The 19,602-nt window shown below is 42.0% G+C and overlaps 1 protein-coding gene across 1 annotated transcript in view; it reads left to right on the top strand.

Moving 5' to 3' along the window:
• Positions 1-19,602, top strand: part of LOC136829365 (G1/S-specific cyclin-D2-like) — a 75,301-nt gene that overhangs the window by 32,304 nt on the left and 23,395 nt on the right. The window contains exon 3 of the mRNA XM_067087815.1: positions 767-932. Within this exon, the coding sequence (XP_066943916.1) occupies positions 767-932 (166 nt within the window). The remainder of the gene's footprint in view (positions 1-766; positions 933-19,602) is intronic.

The raw sequence follows: 19,602 nt of genomic DNA, 5'->3' as shown, positions 1-19,602 counted from the left end.
ATGCCAGTTTAGCATGCTTATAGTTCGCTCAATCAACCCACTGTGTTTAGCAAATGGTGACTTATTTTTAAAATAGAATCTACTTCGTTGTCGCTTTTGGAGAGAGAGAGAGAGAGAGAGAGAGAGAGAGAGAGAGAGAGAGAGAGAGAGAGAGAGACACTTTCTCTAGTCATAGACTGTTGCAGTAGGCGAGGTATCCCGGCAGAGAATGAATGGCGAGTTGTGACCGGACGAGCGAATAAATGGGTGTCCTGTGATTATTATTCTCTCTCTCTCTCTCTCTCTCTCTCTCTCTCTCTCTCTCTCAGATGAGTAATTTTTAAAGCTCTTATTCTTCCAGCATTTGATTTTGACCGATTTAAATTTGTTGTTTTTGTTTCGTCAACCCGCTTAAAAGGAGACTTGATTAGGTAATTTATAGGAAACCTATAAATCACATTTTCTGAATCTCTCTCTCTCTCTCTCTCTCTCTCTCTCTCTCTCTCTCTCTCTCTCTCTCTCTATATATATATATATATATATATATATATATATATATATATATATATATATATATATATATATACATATATGTACATATATATACACACATATATACATGTGTGTGTATAGATATCATATACGTTTATATATGTATAAATGCATAAATTTAATTGTGTTGTCCTTTCACAGGTTTTCTTTCCCTTCTTACACTGGTGGCAGCAGATCTCTTAAGCGGCATCATTTTGTATTGTAACAGCTTTTCCATTTGTTTCTCTTTATACAGAAATGGGAGTTGCTGGTTTTATCTCGACTCAAATGGGACTTGGCGGCGATCACGCCACACGCCTTCCTCGACCAGATCATAGCACGATTACAACTAAGTTTCCCCGAGTCCCAAATGCGCTTGGTCCGGGAACACGCCACGTTTTTTATTACAGTCTGCGCCACCGGTAAGTACTCTGTGCCAACCTTGTTGATTTCCTTAATTAATGTCCTGTATTTAGAATTATTATTCTTCCAACCACAAGCGCGTGTGCCCACGGTTATACATTTTTTTTTTGTTTACACTGAAGTTGATCTTTGAGACTGAAATGCTTTTCATGATTGACTTGTAACTTATAAAAGTCCTGAATTATTGTTTTCATCAGATTATGTTTTTTACCGTCACGGAAATATGTTTTGACGTCAAATGAACAAGGTTGTTCTTTAAGGGCTGAAGTTGTGCTCGTCGTTGTTGAAAAGTTTCTGTAGCAAGCAGAAGAGAATCTCTCTCTCTCTCTCTCTCTCTCTCTCTCTCTCTCTCTCTCTCTCTCTCTCTCTCTCTCTCTCTCTCTCTCCTAGAAAGCAAAGGCTCATGCAATGTTTAGGCTGTTGAGGCAGGAGAGGGAACTGGGACGAGGTAAGGTCGAGAGGTAAAGGCCCCGTGGGAATAGATGATGAACTTTTGAAGGGCCATTTAATAGCGAGTGGGAGGGAGGGAGGGAGGCTTGCAGGGAATGTTGCAACAATACACATGACCCCGTATGACCCCAGTCTGGATGGCGGCGACTGAACACTTCGTATCCTAGGGCCTTCCGTCCGTCCGTCCCCCCACCCCGTTCCCTCTTCCCCTCGTGGCCTCCTCCCCCATCAGTCTCTCCCACCCACTATAGGTGACAGCAAGGTCACCCACTCCCAATGCAACAGCAGCAGAAGCAACACGTACAAAACTCTCTCTCTCTCTCTCTCTCTCTCTCTCTCTCTCTCTCTCTCTCTCTCTCTCTCTCTCACTGCGCGAGATTTACCCTTATAGTTGAGACATTTGAATTTCCTATTTGATATACAGTACAACAGCAATAAGAAGAAGCACGCTTGAGCTGAAGGACACGAGAGGAAGGACAGACAGGAGCGAGGGAGGGGGGGGTAGGGGCAGGGGCAGGGACCCATCCGTGGGAGAGAGGAACAGATAGCTACATTCAGGCTGTCAGCTGTCAATCCGTTAAGTGCTAAGGTGACACGTTTCCTGTCCACCACGGCAGAGTTTCCGTGTGGCCAGGCTGCGGTCGCCTGTCTGTTGCACAAACCTACATGCACGTCGAGTGGCTTTGTTTTGTCTGTTCGATTCAGGAACGTCTCGCGTTCGCCTGAACTGTCCGTGTGTCTTTCTTCATTCGAAACTGGAGATTTTTCAGAGGTGGATCGCTTACCGAACCGATCTTGTTATTAAATATTTTTCATTCTTGCAAAGTGCCAGTGAAACTGTCTTTTAATTTATTGTTTTTCATCCTCGCCAAGTATCAGTTAAAGTGTCTATGGTTGCCTTCAGTCAGTCATAGCAAGGAAAGGTTGTTTTTTCTATGTTAGTTATTTTACTTCATGCGATTGTAGAAGTGGCCGTTTAAGAATTCGTTGTAAAATCGATTCATGTGTACAACCGGTTATATTGTGCATATTTCATTCATATACAAAGAAGGATCTTATAATAATTTTGGTAGATTTTCACTGCTGGTGTTGTGAGTGTGATAGAATATTTCACTTGATTATTATTATTTCTATTGGTATTAGTTGCAGTAGGTTGTGCATAAGGAAAAGTAGCTAGCACATTTTCACTGCTGTTGTAACTGTGATAAAATATTCCACATAATTGTTATTATTTGTATGAGTAATAATTGTAGTAGGTTGTGCATAAGGAAAACGAGGCTAGCCTAACTCCCGCCAAGCAGGAATAGTGCCAGGTCGGCAGATTTCATGGCGCCTGCTTGCCGCTAAAAGACTGCAAGAGTTCATGTCGGCAGACCCTCAGGTTGTGCACCAGATAAACATCTTTTCTCCCAGCCTGTAAGGATAAGCACTCAGCAATAACACTCTCTCTCTCTCTCTCTCTCTCTCTCTCTCTCTCTCTCTCTCTCTCTCTCTCTCTCAGTACAAGCACCACAGCGCAGACTGACTGACTGACCCTTGTAACCACGGTCTTGCTTGAAACACAAGCAAAAACACGCAGGAACGGGCTTTCTGTTCCGTGACCCTCAGCTCTAGCAGCGGACTGGGGTGGTAACACCGACCTGGTAAGGTCCTCCAGGAGAGAGAGAGAGAGAGAGAGAGAGAGAGAGAGAGAGAGAGAGAAACTGATGTCATTCTTCACGTTGTCCTGCCCAGTGTATGGTAATAACAACCCATAAAATACATTATGGCAGGGTTCCCATACCATACGTGCCGTAAACCCAGAGGTTGCTTCCTTGCGTTTCTACGCCCCTTCACGAGAGCGGAGATGTGATTTTGTGTAACTGTTCATTCTGTTATTTGGTTGCCTTTCTGCCTTGCTTTATTATACTTCTCCAGTTTATAGTCAGATAATGAGAAATCTGTCTTGTCAGATAGTACAATATAAAAGAGCTGGCAATGCTTATAGATGGCATTAATTTGGAACATGTTAGTTTGTGCCGCTGGTATTTGCCAAAAATGATCATCTTGTTCTTCATTAACATTTTATGGATCTCCACTGAGTCATCTGTTTGAGAACTGGAATTTGCACAGCTATGTTCACACGAGACCGGTAAAATATGTACTCTACCCATACTCATCGCCATCAATAGACAATGATTCTTTAATTTGACCTTTTTGTGGGGGCTCTGAGTATATAAAATTTTTTTTCTCTCTCTCTCTCTCTCTCTCTCTCTCTCTCTCTCTCTCTCTCTCTCTCTCTCTCATGAAGCGATTTCACTTATAGTGTTAAGGAAGATGTTGTTGCTAAATTATATGCAACATCACGACTTCTGAGGAGTCTCGCTTAATGAAATGGCGCCATGGTCTGCATACACACACACTCACACACCACAGAGAGAGAGAGAGAGAGAGAGAAGGGGGGGGGGAATTGACTGATTTTTCCTGCCCCGTTGGTCACGTTAGAGTCATTCATGTTTTATTGGTCGACATGATTCGAGTCGGCAAAACATTTGCATGTGAATCCCCTCTTTCGATTTATCATATAGACTCCGTAAGTGAGCGAGATAGGCCAGAACAACATAACTCAATGATACAGTTATGAGGATCTGTTTTGGTTTGAGTTCGAACGAGTGAGAGAGGAAGATTGGGTCGTAAAGTGATCATTGGAAATTAAAATCTCTCTTTCCCCCTCTGTTTCGGTAAGAAATAAGGAAGATTGGTGTGTGATAATGTATATTAGGTGTTGGGAATTAAAACCTGTGTGTGTGTGTGTTTCAGTATGACTTGAGGAAGATTGATAATAATGTATGCTAGATGTTGGAAATTAAAACGAACAGCACAACATTTCTGTTGACTCAATGGAAGGCATAATTCACAAGTTTTTTTTGTTTTTAGACCGGTGCAAAAGGTTGCTCTGGAGGATTGATTGAGAGCGAAATATCACTTTTCAGATAGGAAAGTAGCCGTTTTTTTTTTTTTTACATTTACCATTACCTTCTACTTTCATTTTATTTGTTATTCTTTTAACGGAGTTAACAGTTAACTTTGGAATGATTAACTCGAAAATTTTTTGGAAAGGCCAAAATGAGGTTACGTCTGCTTAACCCCAGAATTCGATAGATTTGCTCGTGACACATAGGCGAGCTTTACAGAAAACTGTACATGAAAACACTGCTCGCAAGTGGCTCGCGATTTAAGCAGCCTTCTTACCTGGGAGCCTCTGACGATTGGTGTGTTTTCAGCCATATTGCAACAAAAGTTTTTGCCGCTCTCTATGAATTTGTTATTGTGCAGTCCTTGAACCATGACCAACATTTTATCCGAGCTCAAGTCTGAATTTCACTTTTGCACGTTTTCCCTTATCTCACATTTCATGAAATGATGCTGCAATCGATTACTTAGTGCCAGTGAGTCAATGAAGTTGATCCACAAGGCTTTGTGCGTTGTCTTCTAGATGTAGATTTTCATATTAGGAAGCGCTCTTGTCAAGTTCTTCGTAATTATAGTTTTCCAGAAAAAAAATTCTAATGCATATTTTTGTCGTAATGTTTGCCCAAATCATTGTTCATCACTAATTTCGTAAAAAAAAAAAAAAGATTCCTGTTACCGATTTTTGGTTTCCATTTTTTTATTTTTATTTTTACGCAAGGGTTTTCAGCAATGGATTTTCTGTTTGTATAGATATTTGTTGAGTACTTTTCCTACGATATAATTGGAGAAGAGTATTGCCTTATAATAAGCATCATACTTTTTCCAGAGTTAATTATGGGAAATGTCGGCCGCCATTTAAAAAGGATGCACTCCTACGAGGTAATCGCAATTTGTCAAGGATGTAATTGCAAGCGCTTAGTAATCTCAGTTGCTATAGCAGCTAAATAATTGGTAACCTTTAAATGGCGGAGGTAACCTCCAAGTTATTGGAGTTACCTTTCGAGTGAATTAAAAAAAAAAAAATTATTGCTCAAATGTAGCTGTCAAGGAAAATTTTTTTTTCGTTTGAGATTTGGTTTCTCAGAAATTAATCTGTAATTTGTTTTTGTTTTCTGGTGTAGATACGTCTGTGATGCCTGCTCTTACGTTCTAGAGTGTGTGCTTTGTTCCAGTTGTAAATATATTCTCTAGAATCTCTTGAGAGAGAGAGAGAGAGAGAGAGAGAGAGAGAGAGAGAGAGAGAGAGAGAGAGAATATGTGGAGGAGGGAATGAGCAAGAAAGGGAAGGGTTGTTGGCGTATAGTTTTTGCTGCGTGACGCAAGGTTCGGCCACGGTACTTCCTGTGTATGTGTGTGTGTGCGCGTGTGAGTGTGCCCTTCTACGCTGCCATCGGTGTGCGCGCCCACACACCCGCCCAAGCTCACCGACCGCCCTAATGCCTACCCATGAGCCCCCAGTCAATTTTGAGCTTGCTGACAGCGTCCTGGTGCATCTCTAATTTCTCTCTCTCTCTTTCTTCTGTTTATCGGGGACACTAAATACATCCGTCGTGATGCTCTTCGATCCTTTGTGGTGAATGTGATAAAAGGTGAAATGGAAGCGTGTTTTTCAATCGTAATTTGATCAGTTTTTTAAACACATTTGTGTTAGATTTTTCAAGAGAGAGAGAGAGAGAGAGACAATGAGGTAGCGTTGAAAGTTAATTAAAATTGAATCCTGTTCAAACTGAAAGGCGGGGAAAGCGACCAAAGGTCTTTTCTCTCGGTTCCTTTTCCCTTTGTCAATCTCTACAGAACAACTGCAACGTTGCCGTCAGTTAAAGAAGAAAGCAGGAAGTGGTGGTATGGCCCCTTTGCACAGGTAGTTGCAAAGATGACTTGCTTTTCTTTTGCCAGCGATCTCATTAATCTTGCAGCAGCCCTCTTTTGAAGGAAATTAAATAGAAGCAGCGGGTCCTCTTTATATATATATATATATATATATATATATATATATATATATATATATATTTATATATATATATATATATATATATATATATATATATATATATATATATATATATATATATATATATATATATATATATATATATATATATATATATATATATATATATATATATATATATATATATATATATACATATTAACTAAATTACAAAATCTCATTAATAAATACACTCGAATGTTTAAGAACATTCTTTCCATATCTGTACTTATCAACTCACGAAACTCCAAGCATCGTTATACCATTTCTAAGAACAAGAATATCCGTACGGTATATATATATATATATATATATATATATATATATATATATATATATATATATATATATATATATATATATATATATATATTATCTACTAAATAAAATAATGTGCGAACGGACCCAACAGACCAAAACAGAAACAAGGGAAGGCGGCGAACCTGGGCAGAAGGCACATCGACCCCATAACGGACAGATTTTTCAAATTGGGAACTGTTACGGGATTCAAAGTTTGAACGTAACTGTTGCGGAATTCGAACGTCGCCGGATAAATTATTCGGCCGTGAAACCCCGAAGGCATTGGAGCCAGGGGGGCTGGGGGGAGGAACATGAGGAGGAGGATGTTGAGGAGGAAGAGGAAGATGAGGAGGAGGAGGAGGAGGAGGAGGAAGAAGAAGAAGAGGAGGAGGTGGTGGTTCCAAGTAGGGCTATATATTCATTCGCCCGGCGTAAAGTGCGTAGACATTGGCTTTACGCGCGCGTCGTCTCGCGTCATACGTCGCATTACCATGCTTTCTTTTTGTTCACTCTTCGAGGACAGATGAAATGTGGAAAAGAGAGAGAGAGAGAGAGAGAGAGAGCTCTGATGAGACGGGAATTGAGAAAGAAAGTATAATGTTCTTCTGCGTCTCTCGGAAATGCGAGGTTGCGCCCCAACCAACCTACCAGATGTTATAGAAAGAGAGGAGGAGGAGGGTGTTCGTTAGTCATAATTATGGGCGGAGGGAGGAAGGCCTCAAGGATTTGGGGGTTGGGAGGACTATGTCTATAGACCCAGGGAGGGAAGGGCCCCTCACTCGGAAAAGAAAGATAAAAGAAGATGGGTAACAGGGCTCCGGATGGGGAGGGGGTGAGGGCTGGTGAGGCCTCTTTCGGAGGAGGCCTTTCTAAGGACAAAAAAAAAAAAAAAAGGTGAGTGGTAAGGGATGGCTATTTTGTGTGTGTGTGTGTGTGTGTGTGTGTGAGGGCACGCGCTTAATCTTTCGTTTTGAGTTATTAAAGTAACGTTCTTAGCCGAAGTTGAAGGAAGTGTGGGTTGAAACAAGGGTTGAAAGGGTGGTAGAAGAATGAGAGAGAGAGAGAGAGAGAGAGAGAGAGAAACTGGTCGTAATTATAACGCAGATGGAGAAAAAATGAAAAGGAAGCGAAACAGCGTTAAAAGAAATTGAGAATAACTTGGCTCAGCGTAAGAGGAAAATGTGGAGTCGTCTTACGTTGGGGAAAAAAGGGCATAGGTTAATTATTGATCTTACAGCGGAAGAAGTCAAAGGTTGAGAGTTCAAACCTCAAGAGAAAATGCACACTAACGTCACGCTACTACTACTACTATTACTACTACTACTACCACTGCTGCTCTATATTGTGATGAAAATTTGTCAAAATAATTTCTGACATATCAGCTGAGCAACTAAAATTTGTCAAGTGATAGATTAATCATATATAATAATCATATATAAATGGTCGGGAACCATTTATAATAATCTGACTTATAATTAACATCAACAAGAACTGCAAGACGTTTGAAAGACGAAACGAAACGCGCGATGTCTGACGAAATTATGAATAGCCGAGCTGATACCTAAGAAATGGGTTGCAACAGGGAAGTCGATATCCGAATGATATGGATAATTTGCGTAGCCTGTTATAAGTCCGATACACGCCCGACCTTGATGTGGGAATCTTGTATGGCGGATGTTGGACCGATCGGGGAGACACGAGTAAAGTTTACGCTTGCTACGGGAGACTTTTTCTTTGTTTCCTTTCTAGAGAAGGAAGCGGATAGATATCGTGTTTCTTTTTGTTTTCTCAGGACGACTGAAGACGGATTAGTTTTTGTTTACTTTGGAAACGATTGGTTTTTATTCGGTCCACTTCCCGTATTTTTTTTTTTTTTTATAGAGAATCGTGAAGTAGGTGAGTAGGTCGCGCAGGTGTGTTCGTTTGTATGTGTGCCTGTATGGGTTTGAGTAATGAATGAAGGTTGACGGTGCTTCGTGAAAGTGATTCGGAGTGCGCACGCATTCAAAGGAAAAAAAGTTGGGGGGAGGTTTAGGGCAGTGAGTGGGTCGGGTTTTGGAGGATTTTCTGCAGATGCTCCTAGGAATGAAAGAAGTGAAATGTGATGTAACTTAGGACGCGTTTTCAGGTAAATTTATTTGGTGGTCAGCTTATTTGTATCCGATGTTTGACTATCATAAACAACATCACTTGAAAACAATGCTGCAGTAGCATCAAAGTGAGGCCCGGAACGCTACTTTGGAAACTAATTATGCATTCTGTGACTGACTTGGAACACAGCGCCTCATGAGAAATTGGATCTACGCCATTTCGTGAAGTTTCGAGCACGAGCACGTCACATCTTGTTGAAAGACGGACTCCTCTGGGCATCGTTTTTAACATGACTGCGCATGTCGTAGGAATCTCTCTCTCTCTCTCTCTCTCTGTCACAATGGGGTTAATTAACGACAATTATATTTTCGTGGCTGGTATAGCAATAAAAGTGAAAGTTTTTGTTCATTTAAACGATCCTGATTATACTATGCGGTATGATTGTATGACTGTACAGTCTAAAAGTAGTAAAAATGCTCGTTGCTTCAGTGAAGTGAAAGAAGTAATAATTCTTGTGTCTTGTATCGGGACCTGCTGGTAAATAAAGACTCGATTCTGGGGCCGCCTGTAACTCGAGAATTCCGTTCTGTGTATCACAACTGGTGACCTCCCAAGGGAGGTATAGGTGTCGTGGGCGGGCCACAGCCCTAGGAAAAAAAAATGGGCGGTTAATGGGAGGAGAATTCATGTCCGGTCTTTCGGGGCCATTGCCGAAACTGCTAATGATAATCAGGATTAATAGGGTACATGATAGTCTTGGTAGTGTGATACGCAAGCAACAGAGACGAAAAAAAGTGATTATAGAAATCAAGGACATTCCTTATTTCTCTGCCTTTGGGAGTATTTTTTTTTTTTTCCTCAGCAGTAAAGTACGAATATTTCGTGCACGAAATTAACATATAGGGCGCGCTAGTCTCGCGAGGATCAATCCCGAAGAAAGGAAACGTCTATAGGGGTACGCGTGCAGTAGCCAAGGATGGGTCTTGGTTGCGATGAGGCTGCTCCCGACGCCGTCGTAGAGCTCCGCTGCTGGGCCCTGGCAGTTAGCGGTGGGGCACCTAAAGGTGGACACTCTCTCTCTCTCTCTCTCTCTCTCTCTCTCTCTCTCTCTCTCTCTTCGGGCATTCGTTTTACGATTATGACAAATGAAACACTTACGGCAAAGAGGAAGCCGAAGGCTTTGTTCATCACCAAGAAAACGAACGCTATGGTCTCGCTTTTTTTTTGAGGGGGCGGGTGGCCGTTGGTTAGTTGCTGGGGACAGGGCCGATACTCCCAAATTGTGTTTTCTGAATGGGAGATGAGAGCAGGTTGGACACGTTTATTTTTATAAAGGTATGGATGCTGTTTTGCAAAATGCCCAGTGCCCAAATATGTAGGGGTACTGGATATTCGCCGTAAACGTGACTTACATTTGATAAAGTTTGATGGTATTGTACTCACGCGGATTATTAATAAATCCCTCGATATGATAAGAAGGTAAGTCAAGAATTACTCTATGTGCCAGTGCTTCGTTATGAGGGAAGATCTCTCAATATAAGGGAGCTGGGGTTTGGGTAAGGCAAGGGAGAAACCGGATTCGGAAATTGAAAATGTCTTGCTGTCATCTCCAGTTGGTCTTCCCGTCAGCATTTCTCCATAGCTTTCTCCTTTTCTGAATATCAGTATAACTCGTTACGCTTTCCTGTCGTTTGTTAAAATGAAGGGCTACTGAATATTTCCATGTAAAGAATATTTGGCAGCTTATTAAAGTGATGTAATCAAGTGTCTTAGTGATTGAATGTAGTTAATTTTTGAAACTTCGTATTGTTAAAGAGATTTCACAGTTGTTAAAATTCATTGGTAAGAACAGATGAATGAGAGAGAGAGAGAGAGAGAGAGAGAGAGAGAGAGAGAGAGTCAGTCTCATCTTTTAATATCTTCAAGTGGGTGTTTGTTGGAAGTGGGTATGTGTGGGTGGCGTTGACGTGTAAAGTCTGGGAACTGGATTGCTGACTGGCACGTCATGAGGTTTAAATCTCTTTTACTTGAAAGATACAAGACTTGTCATTCGATTTCATTTTATATATAAACAAGCCGCAGAAAGAACAGGCTAAGTCACGTGAAATAACCAACAGTGAATTATATAAGACTAGCAACCGCAAATGACAGCTTCAGTATGTTCTCATGAATGATTCGGCTCCCCGTAAATATCCGGGGGTATTCTTTCTTATTTAGTGACTCACTTGCCTCCAGATGTAGATTGATTAATGTATTTGTTCATGGAGATAAAGAGCTGACCATTAGCCATGCTAGAGGTGTCCTCCTCCTCCTCCTCCCCCTCCTCTTTTTCGTCCTCAGAGACGTCTCAGCGAGGAGCAGGTGCGTGGGAACCACACCAAGTCCAATGCTTCTCTTGTGCGGACCAGGTTAGGTTGTCGTTGGCTTCGGTGCCGTAAGAGGAGGTGTGGGGAGAATGCTGAGAGAGAGAGAGAGAGAGAGAGAGAGAGAGAGAGAGAGAGAGAGAGAAGGAATTATCTCTACCTGGCCACATGGTTAGGATGCCCATGCTGGGCAGTACGAGGGACTAGAGGGCTGTGCTCGTACGTGGCAGGACCAATAGCTCATCACTAGGGTACTGTGTCACTAGTACACAGTCACTCGACGAAGAAAACGCAGCGTTTTTGCACGTCCTTTTTTTTTTTTTTTTTTCTTCGTGCGATTTTCTTTTCGTCGAAGATCCGCTTTTATAGACCATTAAACTCACATTGATTCATTACTATGCATTTTAAGTCAGGAGGTCGTATAAATCTCCGAACATCGCCGGTAAACCCATTATATATAGCATGGCCGACTCTCACCAACCTTCAGATGAATATATGAAAAAAAGTAATGTAGTTATTGAGCCCTGTAGACCTATTATTTTTACCCATATGAATTCTTTCAATTTTATTTTCTCTGGTCCTGTTTGGCCGACAAAAGCATTTTTTTTTTGTCAGTCTTTAGTTGTAAAGTAGGTCTGTATGACAAGTTTTTGGCAGTATGTTTCATTTTCATTGATTTTATCACGTGTTTGCCAGAAAACAGGCATCTCTTTAACCGTTGCACCTTATGTATGTGCTCATTGTAGTTCCTGCTACCACCCTCATCTTTGGTGGGAGGGCCGCTCCAGGGTGGCCAATCCCAGTAACGAGCCGGAACTAATCCTCACAGGCAGAATTTTAGGATTATAATGACTTGTAGGAGGTCCAGGTCCTCACAAGTTGTCAAGGGAGGCCCCTGTCCCTGTTCTTGAAGTGCTTACTTCTCTACGAATGCTCAGGCCTGCTGTAACTTATGCCACGAATATCAGCACTACTGAAAAACGCCAATATAGAGATCCGATTGGACCACGGTGGCATCGTTGTGTGTGTGTGTGTGTCCTGCTTGGTTCATAATGCATTATAGCCGGCAACTATAAGCAACAGGATCAGCCCTTTAAACGAGGACGGGATCTTGGTGCAACGGGCAAAACGCATGGCATGGTCTGTAGGCTGCATTTCTTCGAAAAAATACAGGCCGAATACACGGAGAATAATATTCCTTTGACCTATATCAGATGGAAGACTGTAGAGGGACCTCTGCTTTATTGCTAATTCTTTCCTTTCCTGAATTACACCTTAGAACAGAACAATCCGGAAATAGGGTCGATGCTTTGTTGGAAATCGCAACATTAAAGGAGGAACCTTGTTGTGGGGCGAGAGAGATGGCATTGGTGGTTACCGGTGGGTAACTTACCCCCAGTGACCAGTAAGGGTTGCCAGGGGAAGGATGCGAGATGCATTGTGCCTATATTGCGTGATAGGAAGTTCTTATCACTCGCTAACTTACTTTGGCTGTGGGTAAATCAGCATTTAGAACTGGTACTTGCCGTAACTTAGTCACTGGCGAAGAAAACAAGATCAGGTTGGAAGCACATCAACATCACCTGGGATAAACGGTATGAGGGAGTAGGGAGGTGTCGTCTTTGCCACGGTGGGGAGGGCGGGGTGGGGGAGGGAGAGATGGTTTACCTTGGAAGCGTTCATTCCCCCAATCCGTCGAATAACCTTGGAGGTGATAAGGTGCCAACTATGCGATTATTTTATTGTCCCAAAGGCGCACGTTTTCAGACGCTAGTCCTAGCACGCACGCACGCACTAGTCTCTGGTCATGTTTACCTCTGATTCCCCCCCCCCATATCCTCCTCCCACGCTGAGTTCCTATTTTTTGTTTTTTTGTACCTTTAATTAGTCGACCAAAGAGACCGAATCAGGATATTTAACCCCACCCCCACGAAAGCAGGGGTGATGTTGGTAATGTTGCGTTGCCTTTGATATGTGTATTGTGTACTGTAGCTTTGTATTCTTGACGTTTGTATTTTTGTAACATGTCTATGTAACCATTCACTTATTAGTTCCCTCTTCCGGTCACCATTTTCTTATTTATTGTAAGAGCGGTTTTACATATTGTACGAAGCGTTTCATTTACGAGAGCAGCCGTAGATTCAGGTTCGTGAACGATGCACCGTAGCTGCAAATTGCTAATTTGAGTAATAGCTTGATCTGAGAATTCTGTAATTTTTGTTTTCCATACTTATTTTACCTTAATTCCTATTTGATAAGGTATGCATTAGTTTGCTGTTAGTTTTGTCATTACTCATGGAATAGTTATTGTTTTTCACTGGTATTACATCGCAAAGCTTCATACCGGAGGTGTTCCTCTGGAGATCTTCATTCGGTTTAAAAGTCAGCGAGTTACATTAGAAGCGTCTTTCCACTGACTGCAACGGTTACAGCAACCGTAAAGCACGCCTGAATCTTGCGTCATCGTCGACACGTCTATGGTTCGTTCCCTGAGCCTTATGGTATCGACTGACTGACGTCACCGTCTTTTTAAACATGTGTGAAACAGCCTGTCTGCCTGGTTTCCTCCTCTTCCCACAGCAACATGCGTCATTGCTTCGAGCAACCTTGTAACTTCTTGGCATCACACGCACGAGTGAGCGAAGCTTCCCGAACTATTGCAGTTGCTTTGCTCTACTCCTTCAGCGGGTCTGTCTCTAGTCTCAGGCTGTATGACTTACAGCGTCCTCTAGTTTGAATAATTTATTTACAGTAGTTTTGACTTCAGGTCTTTTATATTGTTTCGGCGTCGCTGTCTGCTATTCATGTATGCTCATTTCCTAATGGTTTGGCTTTGAACGTTTATTGGTGATATCAAGATTGTTGGTGACGGACGGTAACGCTATAGGTTTTCTGTTATTTTTGCGAGCACTGTGATGAGATGTGCTGTAACTGGGTTCTGTGCGTGTGCTTGTCTGTACATGCTGTCCGTGAGAAGAGTGCGGTCATCAGTGCTCAGTTGCACTCTACATAGGAACATCCCGTCCAGAACTATTAATAGGTCTATTGACCCTATAGCACCCATATCCTCTGCTCATCTGTCTACGTTGGCTAAAACCCTCCTCCCTTGCCCTTCCCATCTCACGTAATATATGGCACCGCTAATGCGCTTCCCAGAACTTGGATTGGGAACTACCAAGTACATAATTCACTAATTATAGGTGCGTGTTTGGATTTGTTTTTGCATTGTAAACGTAGTTAACATTCAAGTTATGAAGGTGATTATGTTCATTTAGGACTAATTCTAGTAATGGCACGATTTCCAAAGGAAGGGAAGTTGACAGGCGTTTCACTCCGTGAACGCCCCCTGACTATGATCACATCTATTAAGAGAGAAGGGAGGGACTGTTCCTCATTAAATAGTCGAACCTTGGCCAGAATTTCAGATTCTCTCCATGCCCACCATATAGACCTATGGCGTGACTTTGCACTTACGGCCAACTCCCTCCTTCTAAGTTGCCATGATTTATTTCTGATTGTCAAGATTTATTTGAGGATCTTTCTTAGAAGTGTGCCTGATTTGCAGTCTAGTGGTTGAGAAATTTTACGAATTATTTATGGCGTTTCTTTTTAGCGATTCAAGTTATGCTTATATTCGTGTTTCTGAGTACAAGAATTTATACCTTGAAACTTTTTCTGACTATGCATCCTCAGTATCTGAGAACTCGCTTGTTCCTGCTCAGGTTATGAGAAAAATTCATGTGTTTTTAACTAATACCTCTTGAATGGTTGTGAGATAAAGAACGGTTGTATAAAATCACAAATGCTAGTCCGAGTCCTATGAACGTCGTTTGCATAGAACTCCTTACCACGAAAATTCCTTTGGTTTGTTGCTAGTCAAGATTGTGTTAAACTTTTATGTTATTGACTTTACATTATTATTATTAACGAACACAGCAATAATGAAAAAAGTTTTCAACTAATCGAAAATCCGCTGTTAGTACGAAAGTAACACAGAAAGCAAAGAATGCCTGATTTTACGTGTGTGTACGCAGGCGGGCGATGTATTTGCGCATGCGCGCGTGAATCTGCACAAAGCGCGTATGTGTGTGGTTATAGATGAGTGGTTCTAGAGTAGTTGCCACAAGGTTATTCCCTGTCCATTGTGTGACTTTTTCGTACTGCTTCGCTCCGTTGCTTCCACAGAATTGCCTCTTCTCTCTGTTCAGCGACAGAGGGCGTACTCTTGGAGGAGTCAATGAAAGTGGGGAAATTAGAATGCGTTTGCGCAAAGCTGCTTCGCTGTAAATTGTTGATGTGAGTTGCGTTACCGGGAGGTATATACGTTATGAGTTGTTATGCCATCAAGGCGTTGCTTGGAACTATTAACTCATTTGTATGTTATCATAATTGAATTTTTGTTTTTCGTCATGATCAAAAATCAAACATTAGCTTTTCCATACTAATTAGTCTCTCTCTCTCTCTCTCTCTCTCTCTCTCTCTCTCTCTCTCTCTCTCTCTCTCTCTCTCTCGTAGAAGCAGACATTTCTATTATGATCTCTTTATTATGGAAGTTTATGGATCCCCCACCCCCGTAGATTTAGAAAATTTATATAATAGTTTCACACACACAGTTCCCGCGCTGTTAGGCCAATTGATAAACTTGCCTATATGAGCTGTAATAAGGTTACTGAATAATTGCCGTGTTTTTTTTAAACATTTAATGCAGGAAATGCGCGATGTAGTAGTCTCGTGAACCAACTGCCTGGATCCAGTCAGTAATGGTGAAATGTCAGGCATAGGCAGGTAAATTGTAGTGGTGATTAAAGGTTATAAAATTCGAAGGTCGCCACCTAAGGAGAAAGAAGGGAGAGGACACAAAAAGGTTCGAACAAACCTCTTGACCTATAATCCTTCTTTCTTTCTATAGCTGTGATCAGAAGGGTCCCCTCTGAGGAGAAAGAGAGAGAGTGGGTGGCGGGGGGTTGGCTAGTGTGCTGGGCCGGTGTGGGCCTTGGGGGACGCAGGCCTATTATGCCTCCCAGACGCTAGCGACATACTGACCTTAAACTATACACTTAAGTGGGTGAACTTTTGAAGGTCACTCGGGAACGAACTTTATTGTAGGTCCATTGAAATTCACTCTAGCCTTAAGCCACCGAGGATAGGCGTTACATTGAATCTGCTGCTGTCAGTTGAGGAAATATCAGATGGCAGGAGGAAAGTGAATGATACTGAGAGCGTGACTTGCGTGAGACAATTATCTCCACCCTAAGGTTGACAAACGACTTTCTGCAGGTGAATTAGACGCTAATATTAATTAATGATGGTTTATCTAGGAGGATGTACCTTGAGAGCACAGAAATAGTAGGTTAAAAATCAAACCATTAGTTAATGTTTCAGCCATTATTTGTATTTCTGGCTTTATATGCATAGATACCGGTATTGAAGTGGGTCACTTAAATATGTTAGTTGCATATGAGGTTTGATCGGGTGCGGAACGGTTGCACGGGGAAATGGAAGGTTGGGGGTGTGCCGAGGTTATGCATTGGTGCCCATAAATAGTAGGCCTATTGAGAAACAGGTGTGAATCTTTAGTGTGAATGACTTCAAGGCTATCGAGGAAGCGCCTCGCCTCTCATAACCTGGTGGTGGTCGTTTTGTTTTCTTTTCACTCTCGTTTGCCTCTGACTTTTACTTTCCCTCGGTTTTATTATCCAGTTTTTCCTGGTGTTCCCTATTTTAGATTTATATTTTTAGTCTTGTTCTCGATTACATTCCCGATTTTTTTTCAATTTATCCCAGTTTCCTTTGAGAATTTTGTAAAGATTTAATTTCATATTTCTTTTTATCTGGTTAGTGCGGATTTCATGGACATTTAGAGTTATAACTATACAATTTATATATTAGAATAAAAGGATTCGACTGCCAAAGCATCCCAAGAGAAAGCAAGTACAACGAGAGCAGGGAATTCTTGAACTTGATCTTATGACTTCTGCTGCAGACACAACGTCTTTGAATGTGTGCGCAAGGGGATGATAATCCTGCCTTGTAAGGGACGTGGCGGTTTCTGTTTGTTTCACGAGAGAGAGAGAGAGAGAGAGAGAGAGAGAGAGAGAGAGAGAGAGAGAGAGAGAGAGAGAGAGAAATATAACAGCATCCTTAAGGTTTCTCTTCATATTCATAATGTCATATGTTGTAGCTTTGCTAAAATGCTCTCTCTCTCTCTCTCTCTCTCTCTCTCTCTCTCTCTCTCTCTCTCTCTCTCTCTCTCTCTCTCCTTACTTTGTCTGTACAGTTTTCAAAAGCAGATATGAAGTTTATTGATATAGGCTATCCCTTTGCCTCTCCATATTGTGAATATCTTACCTAGTTGGGTATCCGAGATGAACGAGTTTCCAGCCAGTTTTAAGCACCAGGCTGGGTATAATTGTGGTCCCATAGTGACACTACCAGACCCCACTTTTTCCACACAGGGACGAGCACGAACGAAAAATCTGTTTGAACCTCCCGTTCAGAGAGAGAGAGAGAAAAAAACACAAAATGACCCCTTGCAATGATGATCAGGTAAACCAACATGTGACCATGCTCTGTGGTTGACGTTACGGATCATGTGGTTTGGGGAGAGAGAGAGAGAGAGAGAGAGAGAGAGAGAGAGAGAGAGAGAGAGAGAGAGAGAGAGAGAGGAGGGGTGGAGAGATTGTGTGGCATGCTTAATGTGCATAGCCGCTTCTCATTGCCTGCTTTTGTAAAGTTTCGAGTTTGTTCAAAGAACGGTATTGAGATTTCGGCCCTTAAATCTTACGCAAAAAAGTAAACTCTCTCTCTCTCTCTCTCTCTCTCTCTCTCTCTCTCTCTCTCTCTCTCTCTCTCTCTCTATATATATATATATATAAGGAATGTTTGAGAGTAATGTTACAATTATTGCACATATGAACCGTTTGCCCTTTTTTGCTCTTTATAATACGTTGAATTGAGTACCTGATTTTTTTTAAAAGTATCTTTACAAGAGAGGCGTCCATTTCAAGTCATTGGCCTGTGTGGTCTTGTTCTATATGAAAAGAGTTCATCTCCTGAATAATAGGTACAGAGGTACTCTGTAGGTGTTAGGTGATGATCAGTTTACAATTGGAAATGAAGCTGTGACTTATTCGTAGAAGTAATTCAGGAAGTGTTGCGGCAATCTTATTTTCATGGTTTTTATTCATAAGTGATTTGCTATCAATTAAAGCATGTTTGTGTATGGTATGCTGATAGTAAAAAAAACTTATCTAATACATTAGAGAGAGAGAGAGAGAGAGAGAGAGAGAGAGAGAGAGTTGGCGAAAATATTGTTGGAGAAAGGGAGAAGGGTAGGCGTAGCAGACACGATGGGCTAGAAGGGGTCGTTTATGGCCCTGTAGGGTCCTCCTAAAAGTGTCCCACATGAATATCGGGATCCTAAAGCCCTTGTTAAGGCCAGAGCCCCTCATATTCGTGGGAGGTGATGCTACACCATCTAAGAGAGAGAGAGAGAGAGAGATACACACACGCGCGCGCGAGTTCAGAAACCTATCGATCCTGGAGGGCATTAATGTGACTTAACTTAACCTTGGGCTCTTGGGTATAGGCATAAGGCGTGTTGTTTTTAGTGCGTGTGTTGTCTTCCTCTCAGGTTAATCTGAAAAGGTGCTTCTTAGATGGCGCTCCAGATAGGAGACGGAGGGAAGGAATAGGGCAAACGCAGGACCACCTCATCTACATCTTTTCATTTCTTGTGTCGGTGCATAGTTTCTCTTTTCACCCGGTTTGCAGAGTTATATCTGGGCATGAGATGGGCAAAATAGTTCAGATCTGGTATGCTCATCTGTCAGTATATTCATCGTGTTGATTAAAAACGCGTCGATGAAAATGGCCAACACTGACACTATCCTGATTTTCATTTGCATTATACGGCAGATGGTAATTGTCACTTTTGGATTATTTCATTCGCGGACATTGAAATTCCCAGGAACTGCTGCTTTCAGGTAGATATATCACCTGTAAATTGGTCCCTCCGCTCCTGGGGTGGGATACTCGTCTCAGAGCTGCATCAAGTGAAGAGAAATCATTTTAGATATAATGGGCACAAGGAACCAAAACTGAGTTAGAACTGTGCCCAGCACTGGCGTGATTGAAATGGCCTGTGTGACATCAAGAGTGAGAGTGCAAGTGTCATTGTTCGGACCGAGTCTGTCTGTAGCATTTGTTGTGCTGTGCCTGGGAAGTCGCCGTCGGGAGAAACCTTTCGGGTGCGTGCACAAGTTAGAGCGAGAGGCAATTAGATCAAGAATGTGTGGGTTGGGGTTAGATATCCTTCCATGTGGGCGGGTGGGCTGGAGTCAAATGATCTTGGAAGCTAATACTATGTAACGGGGACCCCCTTCATGCTGGTCGGCAAAGGAACAAGAAGAAAAGGTTGCTGTTGTCTCCGATTCTTGGATGCGGGCTTCGTCCTCTCTCTCTCTCTCTCTCTCTCTCTCTCTCTCTCTCTCTCTCTCTCTCTCTCTCTCTCTCTCTCTCTCT

Source organism: Macrobrachium rosenbergii, chromosome 4 (assembly GCF_040412425.1).
Source record: "Macrobrachium rosenbergii isolate ZJJX-2024 chromosome 4, ASM4041242v1, whole genome shotgun sequence".
Taxonomy (NCBI): domain Eukaryota; kingdom Metazoa; phylum Arthropoda; class Malacostraca; order Decapoda; family Palaemonidae; genus Macrobrachium; species Macrobrachium rosenbergii.
This window is presented reverse-complemented; position numbering and strand designations above follow the sequence as displayed.